Source organism: Muntiacus reevesi, chromosome 2, assembly GCF_963930625.1.
Source record: "Muntiacus reevesi chromosome 2, mMunRee1.1, whole genome shotgun sequence".
Classification (NCBI taxonomy): domain Eukaryota; kingdom Metazoa; phylum Chordata; class Mammalia; order Artiodactyla; family Cervidae; genus Muntiacus; species Muntiacus reevesi.
In genome coordinates this window covers 247082683-247105681 of record NC_089250.1, presented here as the reverse complement: position 1 = coordinate 247105681, position 22999 = coordinate 247082683, and the positions used below count along the sequence as shown (strand labels likewise).

The following is a 22999-nucleotide window of genomic DNA, read 5'->3' as shown; positions in this document are numbered from 1 at the left end:
TCTCCGGCCAGCCAGCTCCTGTCACAGTCTGGGACGATGTCCACCCCGCAGATGTCAGATGGCGAATGTGTCTGCGGCGAACTGGGCTGTCCGACTTTTATCTTCTTTTAATCATCAATAGAAGGTGAGAGGGTGGGAGAAATTGTAACCAGCTCTCCCATCAGCCCACAGCCGTATCTCTGTGTTGGGGTGATAAGTCACTGTCAATGGTCTTGGCTCTTCGAAAAACTGACCAGCCTGTAACCCCTTTGCAGTTTGCTCATCTGTGCAATGGGCTTAAAGTTGAGGTAGTGTGAGTCAAGCACTGAGCACCAGGAGGTACTAACTTTGGAGCAGAACACCTGAGCACTTGTTTCTTAGCCCCCAGGTTTCCTCCCTGCGGATTTAAAGACCCCACTCCCCCGCCCACACACACATACACGGAGGCTTCCCTCCAGTTTGTGCAGTCCCTTTTTTTTTTTTTTTTGTGCTCTTCATCTTAAGAAAAGATTTATTTGGTCACAGGCATGATGCATCTTGATTACTGATGGCTTAACAAGTGTAGTTAAGGTTCTGTGTTGTGCAGTCCCTTTTACAGGCACTCCCTAACCTTCTCACACATGCTGACTTTCTCAGCCAGGACCATGAGGGTCTGAAAGCAGCCATGATGTGGAAGTCCAAAACTGGGTGATGGTGATCAGGGACCTGGGGTAACCAAATAAATATTAAAAACAAAACAAAACTACCCTATCCTTTGACTAAGAAATTTGGTCTGGGAGACCATCCAAAACACACAAAAAGTTGTTTACAGGATGAGTGTCCTATAGCCTTGTTGACGACAGCCTCACCTCAGTAAGACTGTAGGGGATGGGTGAAGAAGGATGTTACACCTACAGAATGTAATTTATGCTACACGGTCAGTAATATCATGTTCCGTGAGACTCTAGAGTAGCCAATGATTTAGCACTGGTTATGAGCCAGGCTACTGGGCTTGAATTCCAGCATTGCCACTTACAAGCTGTGTGACTCTTCTGGACTCCAGTTTCTTCATCTGTATATTCTGCATGATAATAGTACTTACTGGGTTGTAGTGAGGGTTAAATGTGTTCATGTAGGTAAAGCACTTCAAACAGGGAAAACCCATCGTCAGCTGTCATCATTAGTCCTTGGGGAAAGGCTGATGTGGTTTAATAACTTGAAAAAGGGAGAATCTGAAATTTTATATTGAATATGACCATGGAAAGTACATACCAAAATACTCCAAAGATGTCTAAAGTAACAGGAAGGATTGATGCCAAAATGGTGTCTGTGGTTGGCTCTGAGTTGCAGAGTCATCAGTGACCTTGATTTTTTTTTTCCTTCTTTTTCCTTTAAATTTTCTGTAGTTTCTACGTTTTCTTTAGCCAGCATTATGGAGAATGCACTATCATTGTGGGGTTTAAAGAGTCAGGTATGGGAGAGAACAGGGAAGGCAAGATCAGGGAAACACGGGTTACCAGCAGCTTCGTCTGGCCTGGGCCACGTTTCTCTTTCTGGATCATATTCCCCTTCTCATTACTTTGCGCTGCTGGCCTCCCCTGTGGTCCATGTGTGGCCACATCACTAGGAGTATGGAGCCTGGTTTGAGGGAAGTGACAGAGCCACTTGTTTCTGCTTCCCAGGCTCCAACAAGGTTAGTGGTTTTTTTTTTTTTTTCCATTTATTTTTATTAGTTGGAGACTAATTACTTTACAATATTGTAGTGGTTTTTGCCATACATTGACATGAATCAGCCATGGATTTACATGTGTTCCCCATCCCGATCCCCCCTCCCACCTCCGATCGCTCTGGGTCTTCCCAGTGCACCAGCCCTGAGCACTTGACAAGGCTAGTTTATCTGTTTGTACTAAGCATGTGTTACTGAAAGGAAGGGCCGAGCTGGGAGGTGGAGGGGAGTGTGAGTGTGGAGGACAAAGGAGGTGGGTGGTGGAAAAGGCAGATAAGACTGTGAGTGCACCTGCCAGGCAGGCCTGGAGGTCAGTCACCTGCAGGATCCGCAGCCCAGCTGTGCAGTAACTTGGCCAGCTCTGTGTGGGCCTTAAGGACCGGTCCTGCCAACAGCTGGCTCCATTCGTGCCACCTCTCCCCGGGGAAGAAACAACCTTTCACCTGGGCCATATGGGTGGGAGTAATGCCAGGCCAGGCTTCTGAGTGGAGGACTCATGTGGGTCCCACCCAACGCCCGCATGGGGTACAGGGAACATTGAGTAGGTCGCTGGGTCAGTCAGGTGGCCCTGGGAAAACACTATCTTAGGGGTAAGAACCTGAGATTCTGACATGCAATGTTAGGTGATCTTCTCCTGGGTCACCCAGCACCCTCTATTTGGTGAGAGAAAACTGAGGCTCGGGGCCTGGCCGGCTGTGCGTCGCGGGCTCGGCTGTCCGAGCCGCGGGCGGGCAGCCGGGGGCCGGGTGGGCGAGAGGAACTGGCCGCGGGGCGGATAGAAATGAAGGTGATCGACAGTGTGCCCCTTGATCTCCATTTGGGGTTGAAGGAAACAGTGAAAATTGGGAATATGTGCAAATTGTGGTTACTCGAGCATGAGACTTTCACTGTGACTTATTAAGAAAAGACATTCTCTGTTGACTTCTTGCTGTGACAGATGTTTTCAGTCCCACTTCTCACTACTGACCTTCCTCGTACAACGGTCACAGAACGGGCGCCTCTCTCGGGTTCTGCCCAGAAGATTAGCCTTCCTCGGCCGCCACTCCCCCTCTAACTCAACAAAAATCCAGTGGAAGGCTTTTCAGCAGGTTTAATAGATGACAATGATCTCTACCGATGGGAAGTCCTTATTATTGGTCCTCCAGATACACTTTATGAAGGTGGTGTTTTTAAAGCTCATCTCACTTTCCCAAAAGATTATCCCCTTCGACCTCCTAAAATGAAATTCATTACAGAAATCTGGCATCCAAATGTTGATAAAAATGGTGATGTATGCATTTCTATTCTTCACGAACCTGGAGAAGATAAATATGGTTATGAAAAGCCAGAGGAACGCTGGCTGCCTATTCACACGGTGGAAACCATCATGATTAGTGTCATTTCTATGCTGGCAGACCCCAATGGAGACTCACCTGCTAATGTTGATGCTGTGAAAGAATGGAGGGAAGACAGAAATGGAGAATTCAAAAGGAAAGTTGCCTGCTGTGTAAGAAAAAGCCAAGAGACTGCTTTTGAGTGACATTTATTCAACAGCTGTAACTTCACTTATTTCAGGGTCTCCAATTGAGAAACATGGCACTGTTTTTCCTGCACTCTACCCACCTATTGCTGGACTTCTGTTGTAACAAGTTGGCAAACACTGGCTGGAACTGGGCTGCAATAAAACATGCCAGTATCAATGCTGACAAGAGCCTAACAAGTGCCAACTTACAGATGATTACGCATTTTGAATTCTAATGAACTGTTTTAACCTTCAGGAAGAATTGTAAAGACCTGTACATAGCACAACATGATCCGGATAATATATATACTGTTCATGTACATCCACAAATACACCTGTACCACCAAATAGTGCTTTCTTGTAGTGGAGTAAGAATCGTGTAAATTCTAAAAAATTTTAGCAGGTTTTCTTTCCCTATTCATTGTTTCTTATCAGTTTTAAAAGACTCCTTAAAGCATGTCAGATAAAAAGCAATTAGGATTAAAAGTTTCCATTTAATTTCCTTTAAACCATTGAGGCTTCATTAAACTCTTTCCACTTACTAAACTTTTGTATCTTCTTTGTTTTGACACACTCCCCTTTACTTTTATCTCTTCTGTCTGCCAGGAAGTTTTCAAATCATTTAGTTCAAATACCGAAGTACTCAATAAGCAACTACTTGATTTTTAATGATGACTTCAGAGGAGCGGTCATCACTAGGTGCTTTGTCCCTTTTGTATTGTACCTGCACCCATCTCTCAGATTGGATACAGCAATAACATTTTTTTTTTTTTTTTTTTTTTTTTGTCGTTGAGAGCTCTTGAATTCAGTCATTATCCCTAGGAACTAAAAAGAGTTAGTTCTGAATTCAATTCAGATTTAAAATGATTGAAAATTACGCCCAACAACACAAAACTCTGATTTGGTTTTATTTTTGCCCTCAGTTACCTAATGTGAAGGTTGGATGAATAAAGCATGCACAGCTACAGGCTTTCTACTTAACTTCTGGGTTTGCTATTAAAAATGCTGTTTATCAGAATGTGGCTACATGTGAGTATAATAAATCCACATGTATACACAATTGTGTCTTATATATACCTTACAGTAATCTTTGTAGTCTATGGTATGTTCATGTAATGAAATATATAGCATTAATGTCAGTCATAACAAAAATGCTATCAATCTTATATATGTAACAATCTATTTTCTTCATAAAACAGGCACAAAACTTAAAAAAAAAAAATGCTGTTTACCCTCGTACCCTTCCCCTTAGCCCTTCATATTTCTTTGCCTCTATTCTTCTAATACTGCAGAATTTTCTCACCTATTGTACAAAGAAATTGTGATGTATATTTTCATGTAATTTGATTTTGGAATTCTGTCACCTTATGTAGTGAGTTCTTCCAAAATATAATTTTTTTCCAATTAAAAAAAAAAACAAAAAACTGAGGTTCTATCAAAAGATGGGGAAGCCTGGTGTGTGGCAGTCCATGGGGTCACAAAGTGTCAGAAACAACCAAGTGAGTGAACTGAACTGAAATGAAGCTCCATCTGGTCCATGACTGGGCTTCAAAGATGCATGACAAGTGGGGTGGGGTGTCCTGAGGGGCCAGATCACAGGATGAAGCCAAGCTCCTGATAAGAGAAGGAGCCTGTGCCTGGAGCTCTGCAGACCCTGTCAGTGCGGTGCGGTCATCTCTCATCTCTGTACTGCCTGAACTATTGCAAAACCCCACTCTGGGCCTCACTTGCTGACAGTGCTAGCTATTGGAATCCCAGTTCCTCTGCCTACACCACCCCTTAGACCCTCACTCCGGCAGCTGGAAAGCTCACATGAGGGCACAGTCTGGAGGGAGGCCCACAGTACTGGGAATGGGTCCTGGCTCCATCCTCACTCTGTGTGGCCTCAGGCAAGGTGCTTCCCCTCTCTGATCCTCAGTTTCTTCCTCTGTAAAGCGGGGATCCACTCGGGACCCCAGAGGATGGCCCAAAGGTCCTATAAGACTACTCAGGACCCCAGAGGATGGTCCAGAGCCCTGAGGGAGAGAAAGAATGTGAGTGAACTTGAGCACAGAGGGAAGCTCAGCAAGGCTCCTTGGGCGGGTGAGGCCTGGCCCTCTGATTGCCTGGTGCCCTGGGCCCTGGTCAAGACCTCCAGAGTCAGAAAAGTCAGCTCAGGGACAGTAGGGAGGGGCAAGGACAACTCTAGAGAGGCTCCAGTGGGCAATGCCATCTCAAGACATGAGGAATCTGGGCTGATGGGAAAGGAAGCCCAAGGGCTGCGGCAGAGGGAGGAGGGATGTGTGGATGCCACTCTTCTCCAGTAACAGAGCTGGTATTTCTCTGCCAGGTAGCTTCCTGTTCTTGGAATGGTTTTCCCAGGGCCTGGGCAAGCTGGGCTGGGAACTGGGGTCCAGGGGGACTGGAGGGTGTACATCTAAAATCCAAAAGGAGGGACTGCAGGTACAGTGGGGGAGGGGCTTGAATGACAGCTTCCCTGAGACCCTCAGGGAAGGCCAGAGACTCATTCAGAACATCACAGAGTTCCACCTGCCACCTCTTCTAGGCAGACACAGGTCCAAGAGTTATTTCAAAGTGGAAAAGCCTCATACTAACATTATGATAGCACCCCGAATGTCCCCTAGTTCTTCTATCTTTGAACTGCGGTTGAGGGAGCCATATGATTTTTTCAGACAGTGCAGTTGAAATCTGTGTCCACACCTACACCAGGGGGCAATTGTTGAGCACTTGCTGTGTGTCAGGCACTATTCCAGGCACTTTACAGCTAATTATCATTCAGTCCTCATAGCGGATCCATGAAGGGGGAAAACACTATCATTATCCCCCATTTTACGGATGGGAAAACTAAGGAACAAAGAAACTAAATAACTTGCTCATACATATCTAGTAAATTGCTGAGCTGTATTGGAACCCTATTAGTGAGGGTATGTGTGTGTGGAAGTGTGTGTGTGTGACTGGCACTGGGTGTGAACACACTTGTCTGCATCTACTGGGAGTGTCCACCAATCTCCTGTCGGGTGGCTGGGTCCAGGTGTGCACGTTCGATCCTGCAGTACCCCCTGGTGCTCACACACTCACACTGCTCACTGGGTCCTTCCCATCACCCTGCCTTGGGGAGGCTCCCTGGGTCCACCAGTCCCTGCCCTGCAGGGCCTGGTCCTTCTGAATTTGTGGGTGCCCCTGGCTTGCTCCTTTCACTCTGGGTCCTGGGGCTGGACCATCAGTGGATGGAGGATGCGCTGCCAGCAACGGAGGGGAGTTCCATGAGTAGTGGCCCAGGGAAGTGAGAGCAGAGAGGCCAGAAGACTGGAATCCTAGGAGCACCCTCTTCTCTGGCACTGCCTCCCCCTCGACCCCAAGCCACTGGGACCATGCCAAGTCATTCCTCTCCCTCCCATGGACAGAAAACCCTAGAAGTTGGGGGAAGGAGGAGAAGAAGGGGGAAAGTTGACCTGGGGCATGATCTGACGCCTCACCAGCAGGCTCGCCCACCCTCCTCAGAGCTTTCTGGCAGTGGTGACACGGAAACTGGCATGTGCCGCCCACCCCGCGCATCCCCGTGGCTGCCAGGTATGGTGTGCCCTCAGGCCTGGAGGAAGAGGCTTGTCTGTACCTCCAGCATGGCCTAAACCGACCCCTTGATTCCCAACCCGGTCCTGCTTGCCCCCAGGCAACCCCCCACCCTCCAGGAGTCTTCCTTCTCTCACCTTCTTGTCCCCTCAATTACCACGTCAGCCTGTTGCTTCTAAACCTAGAGCCCACTGGTGCCTTCTGTCCCGCCCCGGAAGCCTGCATTGGCCCACTTTCTTGCTCTCCCTGTCCCCTCTCTCATCACCACCCCCAACCCATTCATGTCACACACCCCCACCTGATTAAACCTTTCCCAGGCTCTCTGTCACCCTCCAGTCCAGGCCCCTAGTCCAGCCTGCACGGCTGCTCCCAGTCTGGTCTTTGCTGGCCTCTTTGCTGACATACAGAACTGTGTTTTCTCAGCACATCTCAACCTCCAGCCCTTTGTTCCTGCTGTTCCATCTGCCAGGAACGCCCTCTTCCCTGCTCCCACCACTCAAGCCTACCCCCCTGGCCTGAGCCACTTCTGCTGGTCCTTCCCATGTCAGCTTAGATGTCCTGCCTTCCTTGTCCCCCAAGTAAGGCTGGTCTATGCCTCTGTGTCCCTATAGCCCTTTGTGTCTCCAGTAACACACTGTGGAATTGGAGCCTATTTAAGATCATGGCATCTGGTCCCATCACTTCATGGCTAATAGATGGGGAAACAGTGAACGCAGTGGCTGAATTTATTTTTCTGGGCCTCAAAATCACTGCAGATGCAGCCAATGAAGAGGATGCAGATTGCAGCTATGAAGTTAAAATACGCTTACTCCTTGGAAGGAAAGTTATGACCAACCTAGACAGCATATTGAAAAGCAAAGACATTACTTTGTCAAAAAAGGTCTGTCTAGTCAAGGCTATGGTTTTTCCAGTGGTCATGTATGGATGTGAGAGTTGGACTGTGAAGAAAGCTGAGCGCCGAAGAACTGATGGTTTTGAACTGTTGGAGAAGTGTTGGAGAAGCTCTTGAGAGTCCCTTAGACTGCAAGGAGATCCAACCAGTCCATCCTAAAGGAGATTGGTCCTGGGTGTTCACTGGAAGGACTGATGTTGAAGCTGAAACTCCAATACTTTGGCCACTTCATGCAAAGAACTGACTCATTTGAAGAGACCCTGATGCTGGGAAAGATGGAGGGCAGGAGGAGAAGGGGATGACAGAGGATGAGATGGTTGGATGTCATCACCAACTCAGTGGACATGGGTTTGGGTGGATTCCAGGAGTTGGAGATGGACAGGGAGGCCTGGTGTGCTGCGGTTCATGGGGTCGCAAAGAGTCGGACACGACTGAGCGACTGAACTGAACTGAACTACCTGTCAGACTCTCTTACCAGCTTATGGGGGCAAGGGGATGAGAACAGGAGTCCTTCAATGCCATGTAAAGAGCTTGAACTTGCCTCAAGGGCGGCAGGGAGCTTTAGGGTAGCTGAGCAGCATGACTTGGAACCTCTCTGGTTTGTGACTCTTTCCTGCCCCAAATGGACTTCCCAAAACAGAACTTCCCAGGTGGTGCAAGTGGTAAAGAATCCGCCTGCCAATGCAGGAGACACAAGAGACATGGGTTTGATCCCTGCGTCAGGAAGATCCTCTGGAGGAGGGCATGACAACCCACTCCAATATTCTTGCCTGGAGAACCCCATGGACAAAGGAGCATGAAGAGCTATAGTCCATGGGGTTGCAAAGAGTTGGACATGATTAAAACGACTTAGCATGCATGCACAAAACAGAATTGGTCTCAACTGCAATTAGTTTTCATTCAATCAGCAGCAGCCAGGAACTTAGTCTGACTGAGGAAGGGTGTATGTGGGACCAGAGTTGGTGGGATGAGATAGTGGGCAGAGGGGAAGTCATTGTGTTTGTATTAAAATCCAGATGTCTCAAGGGAAGGATATATTGATCCTCAAAAACAAACAAAAGAAAGAAATGTGTGCCCCACTTAAAAACCTCTGGCTGCTTTTCACCTGTTGTTGCCTGAGAGGGCAGACCTGGTCTTCTCTCTCTGACAGCAGCCTGACTGATGCACTAGTCCAGACACCCACCCCCAGCCTGTTCTCCTGTGTCCTGGTGGTGCCCCGAGAACTGTGCAGCCCCAGAAGTCAGTCTCCCCAGCTGGAGGGAGAAGAAAGAGCCCAGGCAGGCCATAAGCGGGTGAGGTACTAGGGCTGGGAAGCTTGCATCTCACGTCCAAGGGTCAAGGCCCTGGCCCTGCTGGACTCTGCCAAGACTGGGCAGCATGGACAAAGGGACCTCCCCCAGCCCTAGTCAGAGGCCTCTGAGATCAGTTGTCAGCTGGATTCCCTGAGGCCTCAGGACCCACCCTTCTAACCCCGGGTCTCTGCCACGAGAGTCCACCCACCCTTCTGATCGGAGAGGACAACATTTGTCCAGAACTAAGCAAGGCTTTGGTGCCTAAAGGGCCTGGGTTCACATGCAACAGTCCCCATCCTCATACTTTCTCAGTCTCTCACTCAGCAAGCATCCTTTGACCCCAGGTCCTGCCTGATCCTGGTATGGGAGATGCAGAGTGGGGTCAGGCTGATTTCCACTCTCAGAGAGCTTCTGAGAGGGGAAGAGGAACACTGACACCAATGGTGCTAGCCTAGAGTGGGATACACTGTCATAGACAGAGCTCGGGCCAGGTCCAGAGAGGGCAGGGAAGACTTTCCGGAGGAGGATCCTCTGGGGAGCTTGAGGTATGAGCTGGAACTTTCCATGGAGCAAGTGGGAAGAGGGAGAAGTTTGGGCAAAATCCCCCTAGATGAGAAGCAGGTGACATTTCACAGGAGTCACAGAGGGGCTGATGTTCTATTGCAGCAAGCAGTCTCTGACATTTTCGGCACCAGGGACTGGTTTTGTAGAAGACAATTTTTTCATCGACTGGGGAGGGGGGAATGGTTTCAGGATGAGTCAAGTGTATTACATTTATTGTGCACTTTATTTCTATTATTATGACATCAGCCCCACCTCAGATCATCAGGCATTAGATCCCAGAGGTTGGGGACCTCTGCTTTAAGAGATATGACTGCCCATCAGCCTGGTTTGGGTTAAAGTCTCTTAGCAGTGATAGAGGGCTTCCTAGATGGCACTAGAGGTAAAGAACCTGCCTCTTCATGCAGGAGATGTAAGAGACTCAGGTTTGATCCTTGGGTCAGGAAGATCCCCTGGAGGAAGGCATGGCAACACGCTCCAGTATTCTTGCCTGGACAATCCCAGGGACAGAGGAGCCTGGCGGGCTACAGTCCATGGGGGTTGCAAAAGTGTTAGACACAGCTGAAGTGATTTAGCACATAGCACAGAAGGGAGAGAAGGAGGCCGCCCGCCTGGGATGTAGCCACCCCTAGGGCTGAGCTCCAGCCCAGAAGGCCCAGAGCTTGCCTCAGAGTTCCTCCTGGGCCTTCCTGCCCTTCTGCTTATGCTGCCACTGCCCAAACTTGGTGGGAAGTATCTCTGCCCAGAACTGCATTCGGGCCTCCCTTGGTTTCTGGTTGACCCGTGGCACCAGGCTGATTTCCAGGTATTCCTCCGCATGGTTGAATGGGGGCCAAAGAGGCAGCCCCTTGCCATTGGGGTCCCTGGGTGGGAGGAATGAATGAATGAAGACCAAGGCCTCCTGTATTGCTCCCAGGCAGGCAGCTCTAAGTAGTCCTAGGCCCAAAGCCAGGCAGGCCTGTTTGCTTACTCACCCTGTCCAGGCAAAGTTGGTCCACTGGGCCATCATGGTGAGGCTCAGTTGCTGCTCCTCCTCCGTGGCTTCTGGAAAGGCTGTGGGAAGGACAGACTTGGATCAGGGTCAGGTGGGTCCTGAAGGAGACTCCAGGGTCCCTTATGCTGACCTGAGACCTCTGTTCCTGCAAGCCCCGCTCCTCCCCTGGTGGAGCCAGAAACCTAAGGATTGCTGGTCCGTCCATCCTCACCCAACATGGAGCTCTCATCCGTGAGGAAAGGACCGCCGAACATGAAGGTCAACTCAGCCCCATGATCAGCCCGCACCCAGGCTGGCTTGATCTTCGCAAAAGAACTGGGTCGATGCTGGAACTCATAGAAAAAGATGGAGACCCCAGAATCTGTGGAGAGAGGGCTGCATGAGAGATGGTCACCCACAGCCTGATCAGGCACTATCTTTGCTAAGCCTGGCTCACTGTAACACCAATACCAGTGATAATAATGATGATGACAAAATGATGAACAGCAAGCCTTTACTGAGTACTTGCTAGATGTTCAGCACCAGTCATCGTTCAGTTCATCCTCATAATAACCTATGGATTAGATCATTATGCATTATGATTGCCATTTTGTTTCTTTAAATTTTTATTTATTTGGCTGCACTGAATTTTGTTGTGGCATGTAGGATCATTAGTTCCCCCCGACCAGGGACTGAACCCAGGTCCTCAGCATTGGGAGCCTGGAATCTTAGGCTCCATCAGGGAGCCCCTACTATAGCCATTTTAGAAATGAGAAAACGAGGCACAGAAGGGTTATGTGTCTGCCCAAGGGGTCACAAAGACAGGAACCCAGAACTGTTTAGGACTGTGTTAGGGTTTAGCCACAACAGGGGTCTGCAATCTCCAGGATTGAATGCCTGATGATTTGAGGTGGAGCTAATGTCATAATAAATAGAAATAAAGTGTACAATAAATGTAATGTGCTTGAGTCATCCTGAAACCATCCCCCTCTCACTCCTTGTCTATGGAAAAATTGTCTTTTGTGAAAACAGTCCCTGGAGCCAAAAAGGTTGGGGACTGCTGAGCCATGAAGCTTGGAGGAAACAAGACTTTTCTCCCAGGAGGAAGGCTGAAAGCAGAAAAAAATCACTCATGAGTCAAGTTGAGTCCCAGAGAATTGGTGATAAGCCCTGCTGGGCAACCTCTGACAGGTCACTGCACCTCTCTGTGCCTTGGTTTTCTCCTCTGCAGAGTGTCCTGCCAGAGTCACCTCTTATTGTTGTGACACTGCATCTCAGAGAGGAAGTGGTGAGTGGGAGAAGCAGTGGAGCATGAGGCCGTGTCACCGTGAGAGCTCGGGTCCTGGGCTCAAGTGGGAAGGGTGGGACGGCTTAGACAGTGATAGGCTTACCTTGGAGGTCTCTCGCAAATTGCAACATGGGTAAGGTTATGATAATGTCACTCAGCAATTCCTGGAAGGCTTCTCGCTTGGCTTGTCCGTCTGAGCTGCTGCCTAGGTATTCCTTTATGATGGTGGGCATCACCTCAGTGGGCACATCCTGGGGCAAGAGGCCTTGTCAGATCCCACAGCCATGGCAGACCCTTCCAAGAAGTCCTGCATCCTCCTGTCTGGCCTTTTTCATGTCCCAGGACTCATGTGCCAGGATGCTAGCCACCTGCCTTCCTTGGGGGTTCTAGATGATGTCTGGGTGGGAAGAGGTCAAATCTGGAGTTAACTGCTAGCTCTGCAATCATTGTGATTGATTGGCTGTGTGACCTCAGACAGGTTGCTGAACCTCTCTGAAAGTCAGTTCCTCCCTGTAAGGTGGTTTGGCAGCCTCTGTGAATCACAGAGTTCTGGCCTAGAGCAGGCACTCAGTTGAAGTTAACTAGGAAGTCAGTGGAAGAATGAATCATGGGACTTCCCCACAGCTCCAGAGAGCAGTGATACGGCTGTGTGAATGAGGAGGGATCTAGGGAGTCTCAAAGGAAGGAAATGTACATCGATTGAGCACCTCCTGGATACCAGTTCCCTGGGAGACTCTTCCAATACAGCATCCAGTAACTTTCTTAAACAGCTCACATGGGTGGGAACTAGCATTCTTATTCATGAGTGAAGAAATGGAAGGTTAATTGTGGACAAGCAGCCAAGGTCAGGATTTGACCCCAGGTCCACCTGGTTTCAGGCATCCCAGGAGGTGCTAGTGGCAAAGAACCTGCCTGCCAATTCAGGAGACTTAAGAGATGCGAATTCGATCCCTGGGTCAGGAAGATCCCCTGGAGGAGGGCATGGCACCCACTCCAGTATTCTTGCCTGGAGAATCCCAGGGACAGAGGAGCCTGGCGGGCTATAGTCCATAGGGTTGCACAGAGTCGGACACAACGGAGCGACTTAGCACGCACGCACCACCTGGTTCCAGGTCTGACAGTGCCATCTTAAGCTCTGAGATCAGATGACTGGCACAAACTCTGCCTCTGCCCTTTACCCACCTCGAGGCCTTGAGCCTCAGTTTCCTCATCTGTAACATGAGGATAGTGAAAGTCCCTGCTTCACACAGTTGTAATGAGGATTGGAGGATTTGAATGCCTGTCCCGGTGCTCAGCACAGCACAGTTCCTGGCAGAGAGTGTGTGCTCATTACGGGTAGTCTGTGATGAAAATGATGTGGTGGTGATCTTCCTTTGAGAACCATGTTGTGTCATGTCCAAGGGGATTCCTAGACAGAACTAAAATCTGAGAGTTGCCCCCCAGGCTTGGTGGCAGGTAGGGAGCTGGGTGTTGGAGGGTAGAGGGTAGAGACTGTTGGGTTCGGCCCCATTGGACCACTCGTTCCTGCCTTTTTCTCACCACATTGGTCAAGAAGGGCCTCAGGACGGCCAGCATGTCCTCCAGGCTCAGTTGATCCATCTTCTCCAGGAAACCCCAGCCCTGTGCAGACACCAAGGCCCTCTCAGTACAGCCTCATCACGGCCCATGCCCCTCACCCTCACCTTCCCAGCCAGCTACCAGCTTGGAGCAGGCCAGTGTTCACAGCCCTGGGACCATGAACTCATTATAGAGCCGAGTGTGGCCAAACCCATGAGCCTGAAGACCTCCCTAAAAACTTCTAATTTAGGAGGGAGGGAAAAGCACCAAATACAACAAGCAAGTGGTTAACAGCAGTCTCGGAATTTGTTCAATATTTTCATAGAATACCATCAAGACCCCCAGGTCCTGTAGCAGGGGTTACAAAGAACGTTCAAATGTCTTTAAAATTAAATGTTGACTTTAGGATCTTCTCTGGTGCTCTGGTGACTAAGACTCTGCACTTCCCAGGCAGGGGGCCTGGGTTCGAGCCCTGGTGAGGGAACCCACATGCTGCAACTAAGAATTCCCATGGTGCAACTAAGGCCTGACACAGCCGAATAAATAATAAAAATAAAATAAATAAATAGTTTTTAAAATGTTGGCTTTGCATATTACAGTTTTGAAAGCTCGGTCTCTGGTTCAAATCCCAGCTCCGCTACTTACTAGGTGCATAACGTAAACCAGTTACTTAAACTCTCTATGTCACACTTTCTTAATTTGTAAGTGAGTAACAGTCGCTCAGTCATGTCTGACTCTTTGCGACTCCATAGACTGTTTAAGTCCATGGAATTCTCCAGGCCAGAATACAGGACTGGGTAACCTTTCCCTTCTCTAGGGGATCTTCCCAACCCAGGGACTGAACCCAGGTGTCCCGCATTTCAGGCGAATTCTTTACCAGCTGAGCCACAAGGGAAGCCCAAGAACACTGAGCTATGAGGGAAGCCCCTCTTAAGCTGTAAAAGGAGTGAAAATATCTTGCCTCATGGGATTGTTGTAAGGAATAGGTTAATGTACAAAGGCCCTGACAGAGTAAGCAGGATAGAAAGGTCAAAGTTATTAAAGTTATTTTCATGGCTCCTAGACTCTTGGCTAATCTTTGTAGCAGTAGGAACAAAAAATTCACAGACAAATAAACACAAAAAGTGTATTCCTGAGGGGAGATGTTAATCTTCACTAGGAATTAAGGTATTAAACTAAAGGCCACGGAAGCTAAAATAGCAAAACTTCTTAAACAGTTGTTCTACAAGATCAAGATACCAATTGCTTCTATACACTACCAATGAACAATCTGAAGGTGACATGAAGAAAACAATTCCATTTACAATAGCATTGAAAAGAATAAAATACTTAGGAATAAATTTAATAAGAGACGTACAAGACTGTACATTAAAAACTAGAAGACATAATTGAGAGAAATTAAAGAAGACTTAACTAAATGTGAAGATGTTCCATGTTCATGGATTGTAAGACTAAATATTGTTAAAATGACAATACTTCCCGAATTGAACTAGAGATTCAGTGTGATCCCAATCAGAATCTCAGTTGCTTTTTTTTCTTTTCAGGAATGGACAAGCTGACCACAATTCACATGGGAATGCAAGGGACTCAGAATAGCTAAACAATTATCATGGACTGATTGTGTCTCCACATAAAAATATGTGGAGTCATAATCTCTAGTACCTCAGAATGTGATCTTATGTAAAGATGAGGCCATTAGTCAAATTCTGATGATTACAGAGGTAATCATTAGGGTGGGCTCTAGTCTAGTATCAGCTTTCCTGATGGCTCAGTGGGTAAAGAATCTGCCTGCAATGTAGGAGACACAAGAGACACATGTTCAATCCCTGAGTAAGAAAATTCCCCTGGAGAAGGAAATGGCAACCTACTCCAGTACTCTTTCCTGGGAAATCCCATGGACAGAGGAGCCTGGCGGGCTCTATGGGGTCACAAATAGACGCAACTGAGCACAGAGCACTGTCTAGAATGTCTGGAGTCCTTGTAAATGGGGGAAATTTGGACACAGAGATAGATGGGTCAGAGGGAAAGCAACATGAAGCCAGAGAGAGAAAGCCATCTATAAGCCAAAGAATACATGAGGCCAATGGAAACATTAAAAAGAGGCATGGATTCTCTCTCACAACACTCAGAAGGAACCAACCTTGCTCACATCTTGATTTCAGACTTGTAGCCTCCAGAACTGTGAAACACTTAATGTCCATTGTTTAAGCCACTCATATTGTGGTTTTTTGTTATGGCAACTCTGACAAAATAATATAGCAATCTTGAAAAAGAAGAACAGAGTTGAGGAATTCATACTTCCCAATTTTAACACTTACTATAATACTTCTGTAATCAAGATACTATGGCAGTGGCATAAGGATAAATTAATGGAGTATAATTCAAAGTCCAGAAAAAGACTCCTTCATTCATGACCAACTGATTTTCAATAAGGGCACCAAGACAGTTAAATAAGAAAAGAATAGTTTTTTTCAACAGATCATGCAGGGACAAGAAGATACCACATGCAAAAGAGCCCTTAGCTCACACCATATACAAAAATTAACTTGAAATGAATCTAGACCTAAATATAACAGCTAAAACTATAAAATTCTGAGAAGTAATCATAGAGGGAAATCTTTATGACCTTGGATTTAGCAATCATTTCTTAGGTATGACAAAAAAAAAAGGGCAAGCAACAAAAGAACAGATAAACTTCATCAAATTTTTTTTTAATTGTGTTGCAAAGGATACTGTCAACAATGTGAAAATACAACTCACAGAATGGGAAAAATATTTGAAAATCATATATCTGATAAGGGATGTCTATCTGGAATATATGGAAAATTTTACAACTCAACAATAAAAAGACAAATAATTCAATTTTTAAATGGACAAAACAGAAGACAGTTCTCCAAAGAAAATATTAAAATGGCCGAGAAGCACATGAAAAGATGTTCACCATTTTAGTCACTAGGGAAGTGCAACTCAAAACCACAGTGAGATACCACTTCACACCCACTGGGATGACTACAATCAAAACAAAAGATATTAACAAGCATTGGTAAGGATGTGGAGTAATTGAAATCCTTACACACTGCTGGTGGAAATATAAAGTGGTGCAGCTACTTTGGAAAATAATTCAGCAGTTCCTAAAATGATTGAGCATAGACTTACTCCATGACCCAGTGGTTCCATCCCTGAGTATATAACCAAGAGCAATTAAGGCATATGTTTGCACAAAAACTGGTACACGAACGTTTACAGTAGGGGAATCCATAAGAACCAAAAAGGTGGAATCAACCCAACTGTCTGTCAACTGATGAATGGATAAACAAATGTGGTATATCCATACACTGAACTATTCAGCCATTAAAAAAAGAGGGAAGTACTGATATCCACTACAACATAGATGGCCCTTAAAAACATTATATTAGGTGAAAGAAGTCAGACACAAAACCCCACATATTGTACTATTCTATTATATGAAATGTCCAGAAGAGGCAAATCCATAGATTTGACAGAAAGTAGATCAGAGACAGAAAGTAGATTCATGGTTGCCAAGTGCTGGGGTAGGGGGCATGGGGAGGGATGGGAAGTGACAGCTAAATGGGTATGGGCTTCTTTCTGCGTGATGGTGAAGCAAATGTTCTGGAATAAGATATGGTGATGGCTGCACAGCTTTGTGAGTATACTAAGAACCACTGAACTGTACACTTCAAAGAGGTAACTTTTATGCTATGTAAATTATATTTTTTAAAAGTTGACATTTAAAAAACTGTGCTCTGCAAATGCTGGTAAGTTTGCAAGAAAGCCTGTAGACTCCAGGGACTTCACTGGTGGTCAAGTGATTAGGACTCTGTGCTTCCACTGCAAGGGGTATGGGTTTGATTCCTAGTCGGGGAATTAAGATCCCGCAAGCCTCACAGCAGCCAAACAAAATGAAACAAAACCAAACAAAAAACCTGTAGACAATGCTGGTGGCAGTTTGAATCAGTGGAGTAATTTCAGAAAGTGCTGTACCAATAGCAACATGTAAGAAGTGGAGAGGTTTCCATTAGGCATACGGATTTCTTTCCATGGCTATAGAGAATGGAGGGAACGCCTGTACTAGTGATGGGGTGAGCAGCCCTCTGAGTCACCAACTCTGAGAAATATCTTTAGCCACAAAGTCCTGGGCACAGCGTTCCACACCAGACAGGTTTGCCCGTGTCTTGGGAGCCAGCCAAGTCAGCTCCCTTTCACTGTTAACATTCAAAACTCAAAGTTGCAAGTGTGGGGGCAAGGCTGCCTACCAGAGTCCAGGGTACTATTTCCCCTTAACACTCTTCTGCTAGCACACACACACACACACACACCCCTGGACTGTAAACTCCTACAAACTTCAGTGAGTATCAACATTACTTAAGGCTTTCATCTAACAAGCACCCAAATGTGCCCCTGGGGATTAAATACAAGGAAATAAGTCAGAGGACAAAAGCTGTGGACATGAAGACGTTAACTGCAATATTAGCTTCAGTGATTAAAATGAGAAGCTGCCGAAGCGATGACATGAAGGAAAATTATGAGACGACCCTTTCTTTTTGGAAGGTTTTGCAGGCATTAAATTCATTAATTGTGAAGATGGGCGAAAGAGTGAGAATGAAATATGAGAAGATGCTTAGAAGGAAGGTATGATGGTGACACTCTGTGTGGGGTGTTCTGTGCAGCTGAAAAGGACTGGAAGGCATGTGGGCCATGATGTCTCCCAGCGACTTGACACTGTCAGAAACCTGGGAATCTCGGGTGGTTGGCCCCTCAGGTACAGAGTCACACAAACTAGTCTCATAGAGCCTGATTCATAAGCCAGACACCAAGGCAGGAATATGCCATGGATCAGTACTGCCTAGAAAGTACAAAAATGTGGTCCCTAAGAAGGAAATATTTGCTTTGAGAAGATGAAACTGGGTCAGCCTCTGCTTTCTCACCTATGAGACAGAAGGGTCTGAACTCACAGCACATGGAGATGATGTCGGGGCAGGGAGGGCCTTGAAGGGTACACTCACCCTGGGGATGAGCCAGCCAAACTCGTGGTTGTTGACTCCGAAGAGGAAGGGCACAGAGTGGAACTGCCTCTCCCTCAGGAGCTCCTCAGGGCTCTTGGGAAAGAAGGTACCATCGATGTTGTACAAAGCTGTTTTTCTCTGCAGGAGAAAACAAGGCAGAGAGCCTCCCAGTCAGGCCGTCAACAGATGGGACCCTAGAGATCCCTCGGCTGTCTGCCTGGGTGGCTGAGCCTTAAGGAGAAGAGAGGGGATGAGATCACCAAGGCGAGAAGACTGGAGGGAGTCAGGAGACCAGGCCTGTGATGCTTCTAAGCCGTCTTCTTTGCTAGAAGACCCTCAGGACTGGGGTGACCCCCGTCTTCATGCCCCCAGGCCCTTAGCCTCCCGGGTAGCTGCCTCACCCCACACTGCTGATTGCCCCTCTGCTCCTGCAGGCTCTGGACAGTATCCCCTCTGTGTCACTGCCCACTGCCATTCCCCAAGAAGTGAGCATACCGACTTGTAGGCAAGGATTATCTCCTCGCTTGTCTTCTGCCGAAGGCACTGCACCATCACAGCCGAGGAGTCAGAGTTGCAGGCCAAGGAGTCTGCGAGGGTCTGGGGACAGACAAAAGTGTCTTGACTCCTTCTTGCCCATCAGTGCCCACTGCCAGCCCTCTGCCTCCCACAGAGAGAGGACGAATTTGTAGGAGAACTGGGGCAATGATGTAAGAGAGAGGACCTGGACACTGGCCAGAGATCTACCACCAACTCAGATAAGCCTTCCTTGCCCACCAGCTTGGGTGGTCCCCAGGCACCCCATGTGTCCCCCATCACATCATTACTGTCATTATCTCTGTGTGTGTGTGTGTGTGTCTGGGTCCTCTCTACCCCTGTGAGAACAGTGTCATTATCTAATTAACTCTAGTCCCAGAGTCAGTGGGCTCAAAAAAGTTTGGTGGAGTAAGGGAAGGAGGTGATGCTAGTTTTAAAGAGCTTGTCTGCCAGTGCAGGAGATGTAAGAGACATGGGTTCGATCGCTAAGTCTGGGAAGATCCCCTGGAGGAGGGTACGGCAACCCACTCCAGTATTCTTGCCTGGAGACTCCCATGGACAGAGGAGTCTGGCGGGCTACAGTCCACAGGGTCACAAAGGGTTGGACACAACTGAAGTGATTTAGTATGCAGGCATGCAAGGAAAGGAGAGAGGGTTTAGGTGGGGAGGGAGTCATGTGTGTGCTGCTCTGGCAGGGAGGCTGGAGCAGGATCAGCAGGCTGACCTGCTGGGTCAGTGAGGGTCAGTGAGGCTGGAGGGATGGCTTCCGGGACCATGCCACACCCTGGGAACTCAGGCGGTTTTCCCTGAGTTGTCACTAGTTATGTGCTTCCTTCAGGCTAGTGTGTCCCTCTCTGCCAGCAAGGAGCTGGCTAGTGGTAACACCTCTGCCAAGAGCAAGCATAGGGCAGGTGTACACGGGGTGAGAGAGGGAAAGAAATGCAGACCTGAGCCAGGAGCCAGGGGTCAGGATCCAGAAACCCCGGTACGGTGATGGTTCCACTCTGTGCTATAGCTCTATGGAACAGCCCGGCAGCCAGTGGGGACAGGACCTGGGGGCAGTGTGGAGGACAGATGGCTGTCAGAGGAGGGCAGAAGATCTGAGAGGTCTGGGACCACAGGAGACACCATTGCTGGTTCCCTCCCTGGGGTGACTCACCAGGGCAGAGACGACGGAGGCCCCACTGGATTCACCAAAGATGGTGACAGAGTTGAAGTCACCCCCAAAGGGGGTGATGTTCCCCTGCACCCAGCGCAGAGCAGCCACGACGTCGAGGAATCCCCAGTTGCCAGGAGCATGCTTGTCCCCAGTGCTGGCGGTTGGGTGGGGCAGTGGTTAGGGCCGGCTGGATCCCCTGACAGATCTTCCTCAGCCTCTGAAGTTTTGCTCTGAATCAGCCCCTGGGATGCCCCACCTTCCCTTGCTCCTCAATCTGGCCTGGCTATGAGCAATGCCCCGTAGTCAGATGCCCAGTATGCGGGACGGGTGGGCCTGACTGGGCAACCCGCCAGCTCTGGCTCTCCAGCGGCTTCTGGAATGTGTTGTTCCTTGACCCTACAGACTCTGTTAACCCACAGGCCAAGAGCCAAAGTATTGTGCCCAAAGATCCAAGTCCCACTGTCAAACCCAGGCTTTGGCTGAGCCCCTCCCCCAAGGGGGTGGAGCCTCAGCGGACTGTGCTCCGCCCAGCACCCTGCTTGCCTGGGACCCGCACTCGCTTCGAGCTCCGGACCCTCACCCTGTGCAGTCACTGCCCTCCGCCAGGCGTGCTGCCTCACCTGAAAAAGCCAAGGAAGCCCAGGCGGTACTGGACTGTAACCACGACCACGTCCCCGTAGGCGGCCAGGGCGGACCCATCGTGGGAGGTGGCGGTGCCAGTCACGAGAGAGCCCCCGTGGAACCACACCATGACCTGCAGAGATGGCCGTGGGTCAGTGATCCCGGCTGCCCACTGACCGGCTCAGGGCATTCTGGGGACTCCTGGAGCGCTTTCGGAGCGGGGGTGGGGAGGGATCAGGCCTGGCCGCGCTGGCTGGGTGGACAGGGCCCTCTGGGCAGCTCACTGGCCTTCCTGCCCCCGAGGGGGCCTCAGCCGGGCTGTAGATGTTGAGGATCAGGCAGTCCTCCGAAATGGGGAAGGTCTGGTGCTTTCCGTCCAGCGTAAATCTGCTGTTGTTCATTCTCTCCCGATCCTGCGGACACCTGTGGCAGAGGAGGAGCCCGAGGGCCAGTGGGTCAGCCCCACCAGCCCAGGCAGCTGGACCCCTGCCACCTGCCTGCCTACCCACCTCAGCGGGGCTACTCACATGGCGTGGGCCCTGCTGGCATCTCGCACGCCGTCCCAAGACTTCGCTGGGCGCGGGGCCGAGAACCGGTGGGGCCCCAGGGGCGGCTGGGCGAATGGGATGCCCAAGAAAACGTTCACAAGACGGTCTGTGCCCTTCACGCCCACCTGCCGGCCTCGCACACGGCCCAGGGGTGTGTCCACTTCAGGCTGAGTGACCCCCGGCCCTGAGGGCAGGACAGAGGGGCTGTGGGTGAGTGTGCATGGGGTGGCAGATGGACCCACTAGTCTACTCTGAGCACCTCCTCTGCCAGGCCGGGTTCTGAACACTCTGATGAACTGCCCCAGCCTGCCTGTGAAATGGGTCTTGTGACTACTCTCCAAATCCTCTCCCCACCTCTCCTCCAGGTTGAGTCAGTTCCCCCTAGTGAACAAGCTAAACCCCCCTGCGACCCACAGACCTGCCAGGTGGGCAGTGGGTGGTGGCTTGGGCCAGCCACTTGCCCTCTCACCTGCTAAATAAGGTGTGACAACCTTATCTTTTTTTTTTTTTTTCTGTTCTGATATTTTTACATCCGGCTTGCTGGCCCTGCCCTCTCAGGACTAGCCAGTTCTTAGAGATGGTAAACCACTCACTGAGACGTGCCCTTCACAGTCCATACAGAGGCCATGCTCCCGGCCACCTCTGGGCACCCTTGTACTCCTGGCAACTGACCACCTGCCCTAATCAATGCAAGGCCAGGTCCCGGACATCTAGCGACAGCCCCATGCCCCAGAACCTACTGAAACCATTCCAGTGAGTTAACCCAGACCTGCTCTGCCTGTCTCACCTGCTCCTCCCACAGGGAACAACAATGAAAGCTGTCATCCACATCCTTCCCCCACCCCCTGCTCATTTCCTCTGCTTCCTGAGGGACCCCTGCTTCCCTGAGTGGCCCTGTTTCTAGGGAATGGCAAGTAAACTTTCTTTCTCATGATGATCATTTCTACGTCTGTGTCTTACTGATTAAATGAAATCCTAGGAACTCTTAAAAACATGACAAATTGCACTTAAACATGGTTAAAATGGCAAATTTTATGTTTTGTATATGTTATCATAACAAAAAAAGAGAGGGGTAGCATTACCCAGATGGTTGCCCCTGCCCAGAGAGGATGTTCAACCCTTGGCATTCCGGTGAACAGCTGAACAGAACAGAGGGCTCCTTCTCTGAGCAGGCTGCCCACCTTCCCTGTCCCTACCCCACTCTTGCCTGCTGCTCCAAGTCCTCCCACCAAACCAGAAGCTCCCACCTCTGCAGGCCCTGAGGGTGTGTCTTACCAGTGGCTGTAGCAGAGAATGCCAGGAGCAGACAGGCCACCCAGACCAGGACCCCAGACCTGGTTCTTACCACTGTGCCCATGCTTCTTACTCACACTCAACTGTGGGCAGAAGTGGTAGAAGGTGGAACAATGTTCTTGCCCTTTGGCACAGTCAATCTCTAAACGGTTGTTGGGAAAGCCTCAGCAGACCGCCCCCACCTGACTGGAGTCTAGCAGTCAGGTTGGGGGAGGAGGGAGGTGGGGCTGGGAGACCAGCCCTGCCAGCAGGCGTGGTGATATGACAGCCCTAGGCAAGGGAAGGTGCTCTGCAACCCTGGGTTCAAGTTCCAGCTCTCCTGACACCAAGACTTCCAGGACACTTTGGACACTCACTGCCAGGCACATATCACCTACCTGAGGGAGTAGTGGACATGGTCCTGGTGCCAGTCCTGTTCTGAGTGAGCCAGCTCACCGTGGTAGGGGCCACTGTCTGGTCCTACCTGCTGGAGGGGCACCTGAGCTCTGCCACAGGGTAGAGG

The 22999-nt window shown here is 49.2% G+C and overlaps 1 protein-coding gene and 1 pseudogene across 1 annotated transcript; one reads left to right on the top strand and one right to left on the bottom strand.

The window, feature by feature from the left end:
- Window positions 1-2738: 2738 nt before the first annotated feature.
- Window positions 2739-4112, top strand: LOC136157459 (ubiquitin-conjugating enzyme E2 G1 pseudogene; annotated as a pseudogene).
- A 4412-nt stretch (window positions 4113-8524) lies between these two features.
- On the bottom strand, window positions 8525-22638 carry CES3 (carboxylesterase 3). Its single transcript, XM_065925478.1, has 13 exons — window positions 22480-22638; window positions 21184-21388; window positions 20941-21079; window positions 20656-20789; window positions 20036-20189; window positions 19824-19928; window positions 18838-18939; window positions 18343-18480; window positions 13301-13381; window positions 11865-12012; window positions 10706-10855; window positions 10475-10553; window positions 8525-10363 (listed from the first exon to the last, which is right to left on the bottom strand). Exons 1-13 carry the CDS (start codon window positions 22559-22561, stop codon window positions 10168-10170), a joined length of 1713 nt encoding a protein of 570 aa, XP_065781550.1. The 5' UTR covers window positions 22562-22638; the 3' UTR covers window positions 8525-10167.
- Window positions 22639-22999: the final 361 nt, after the last annotated feature.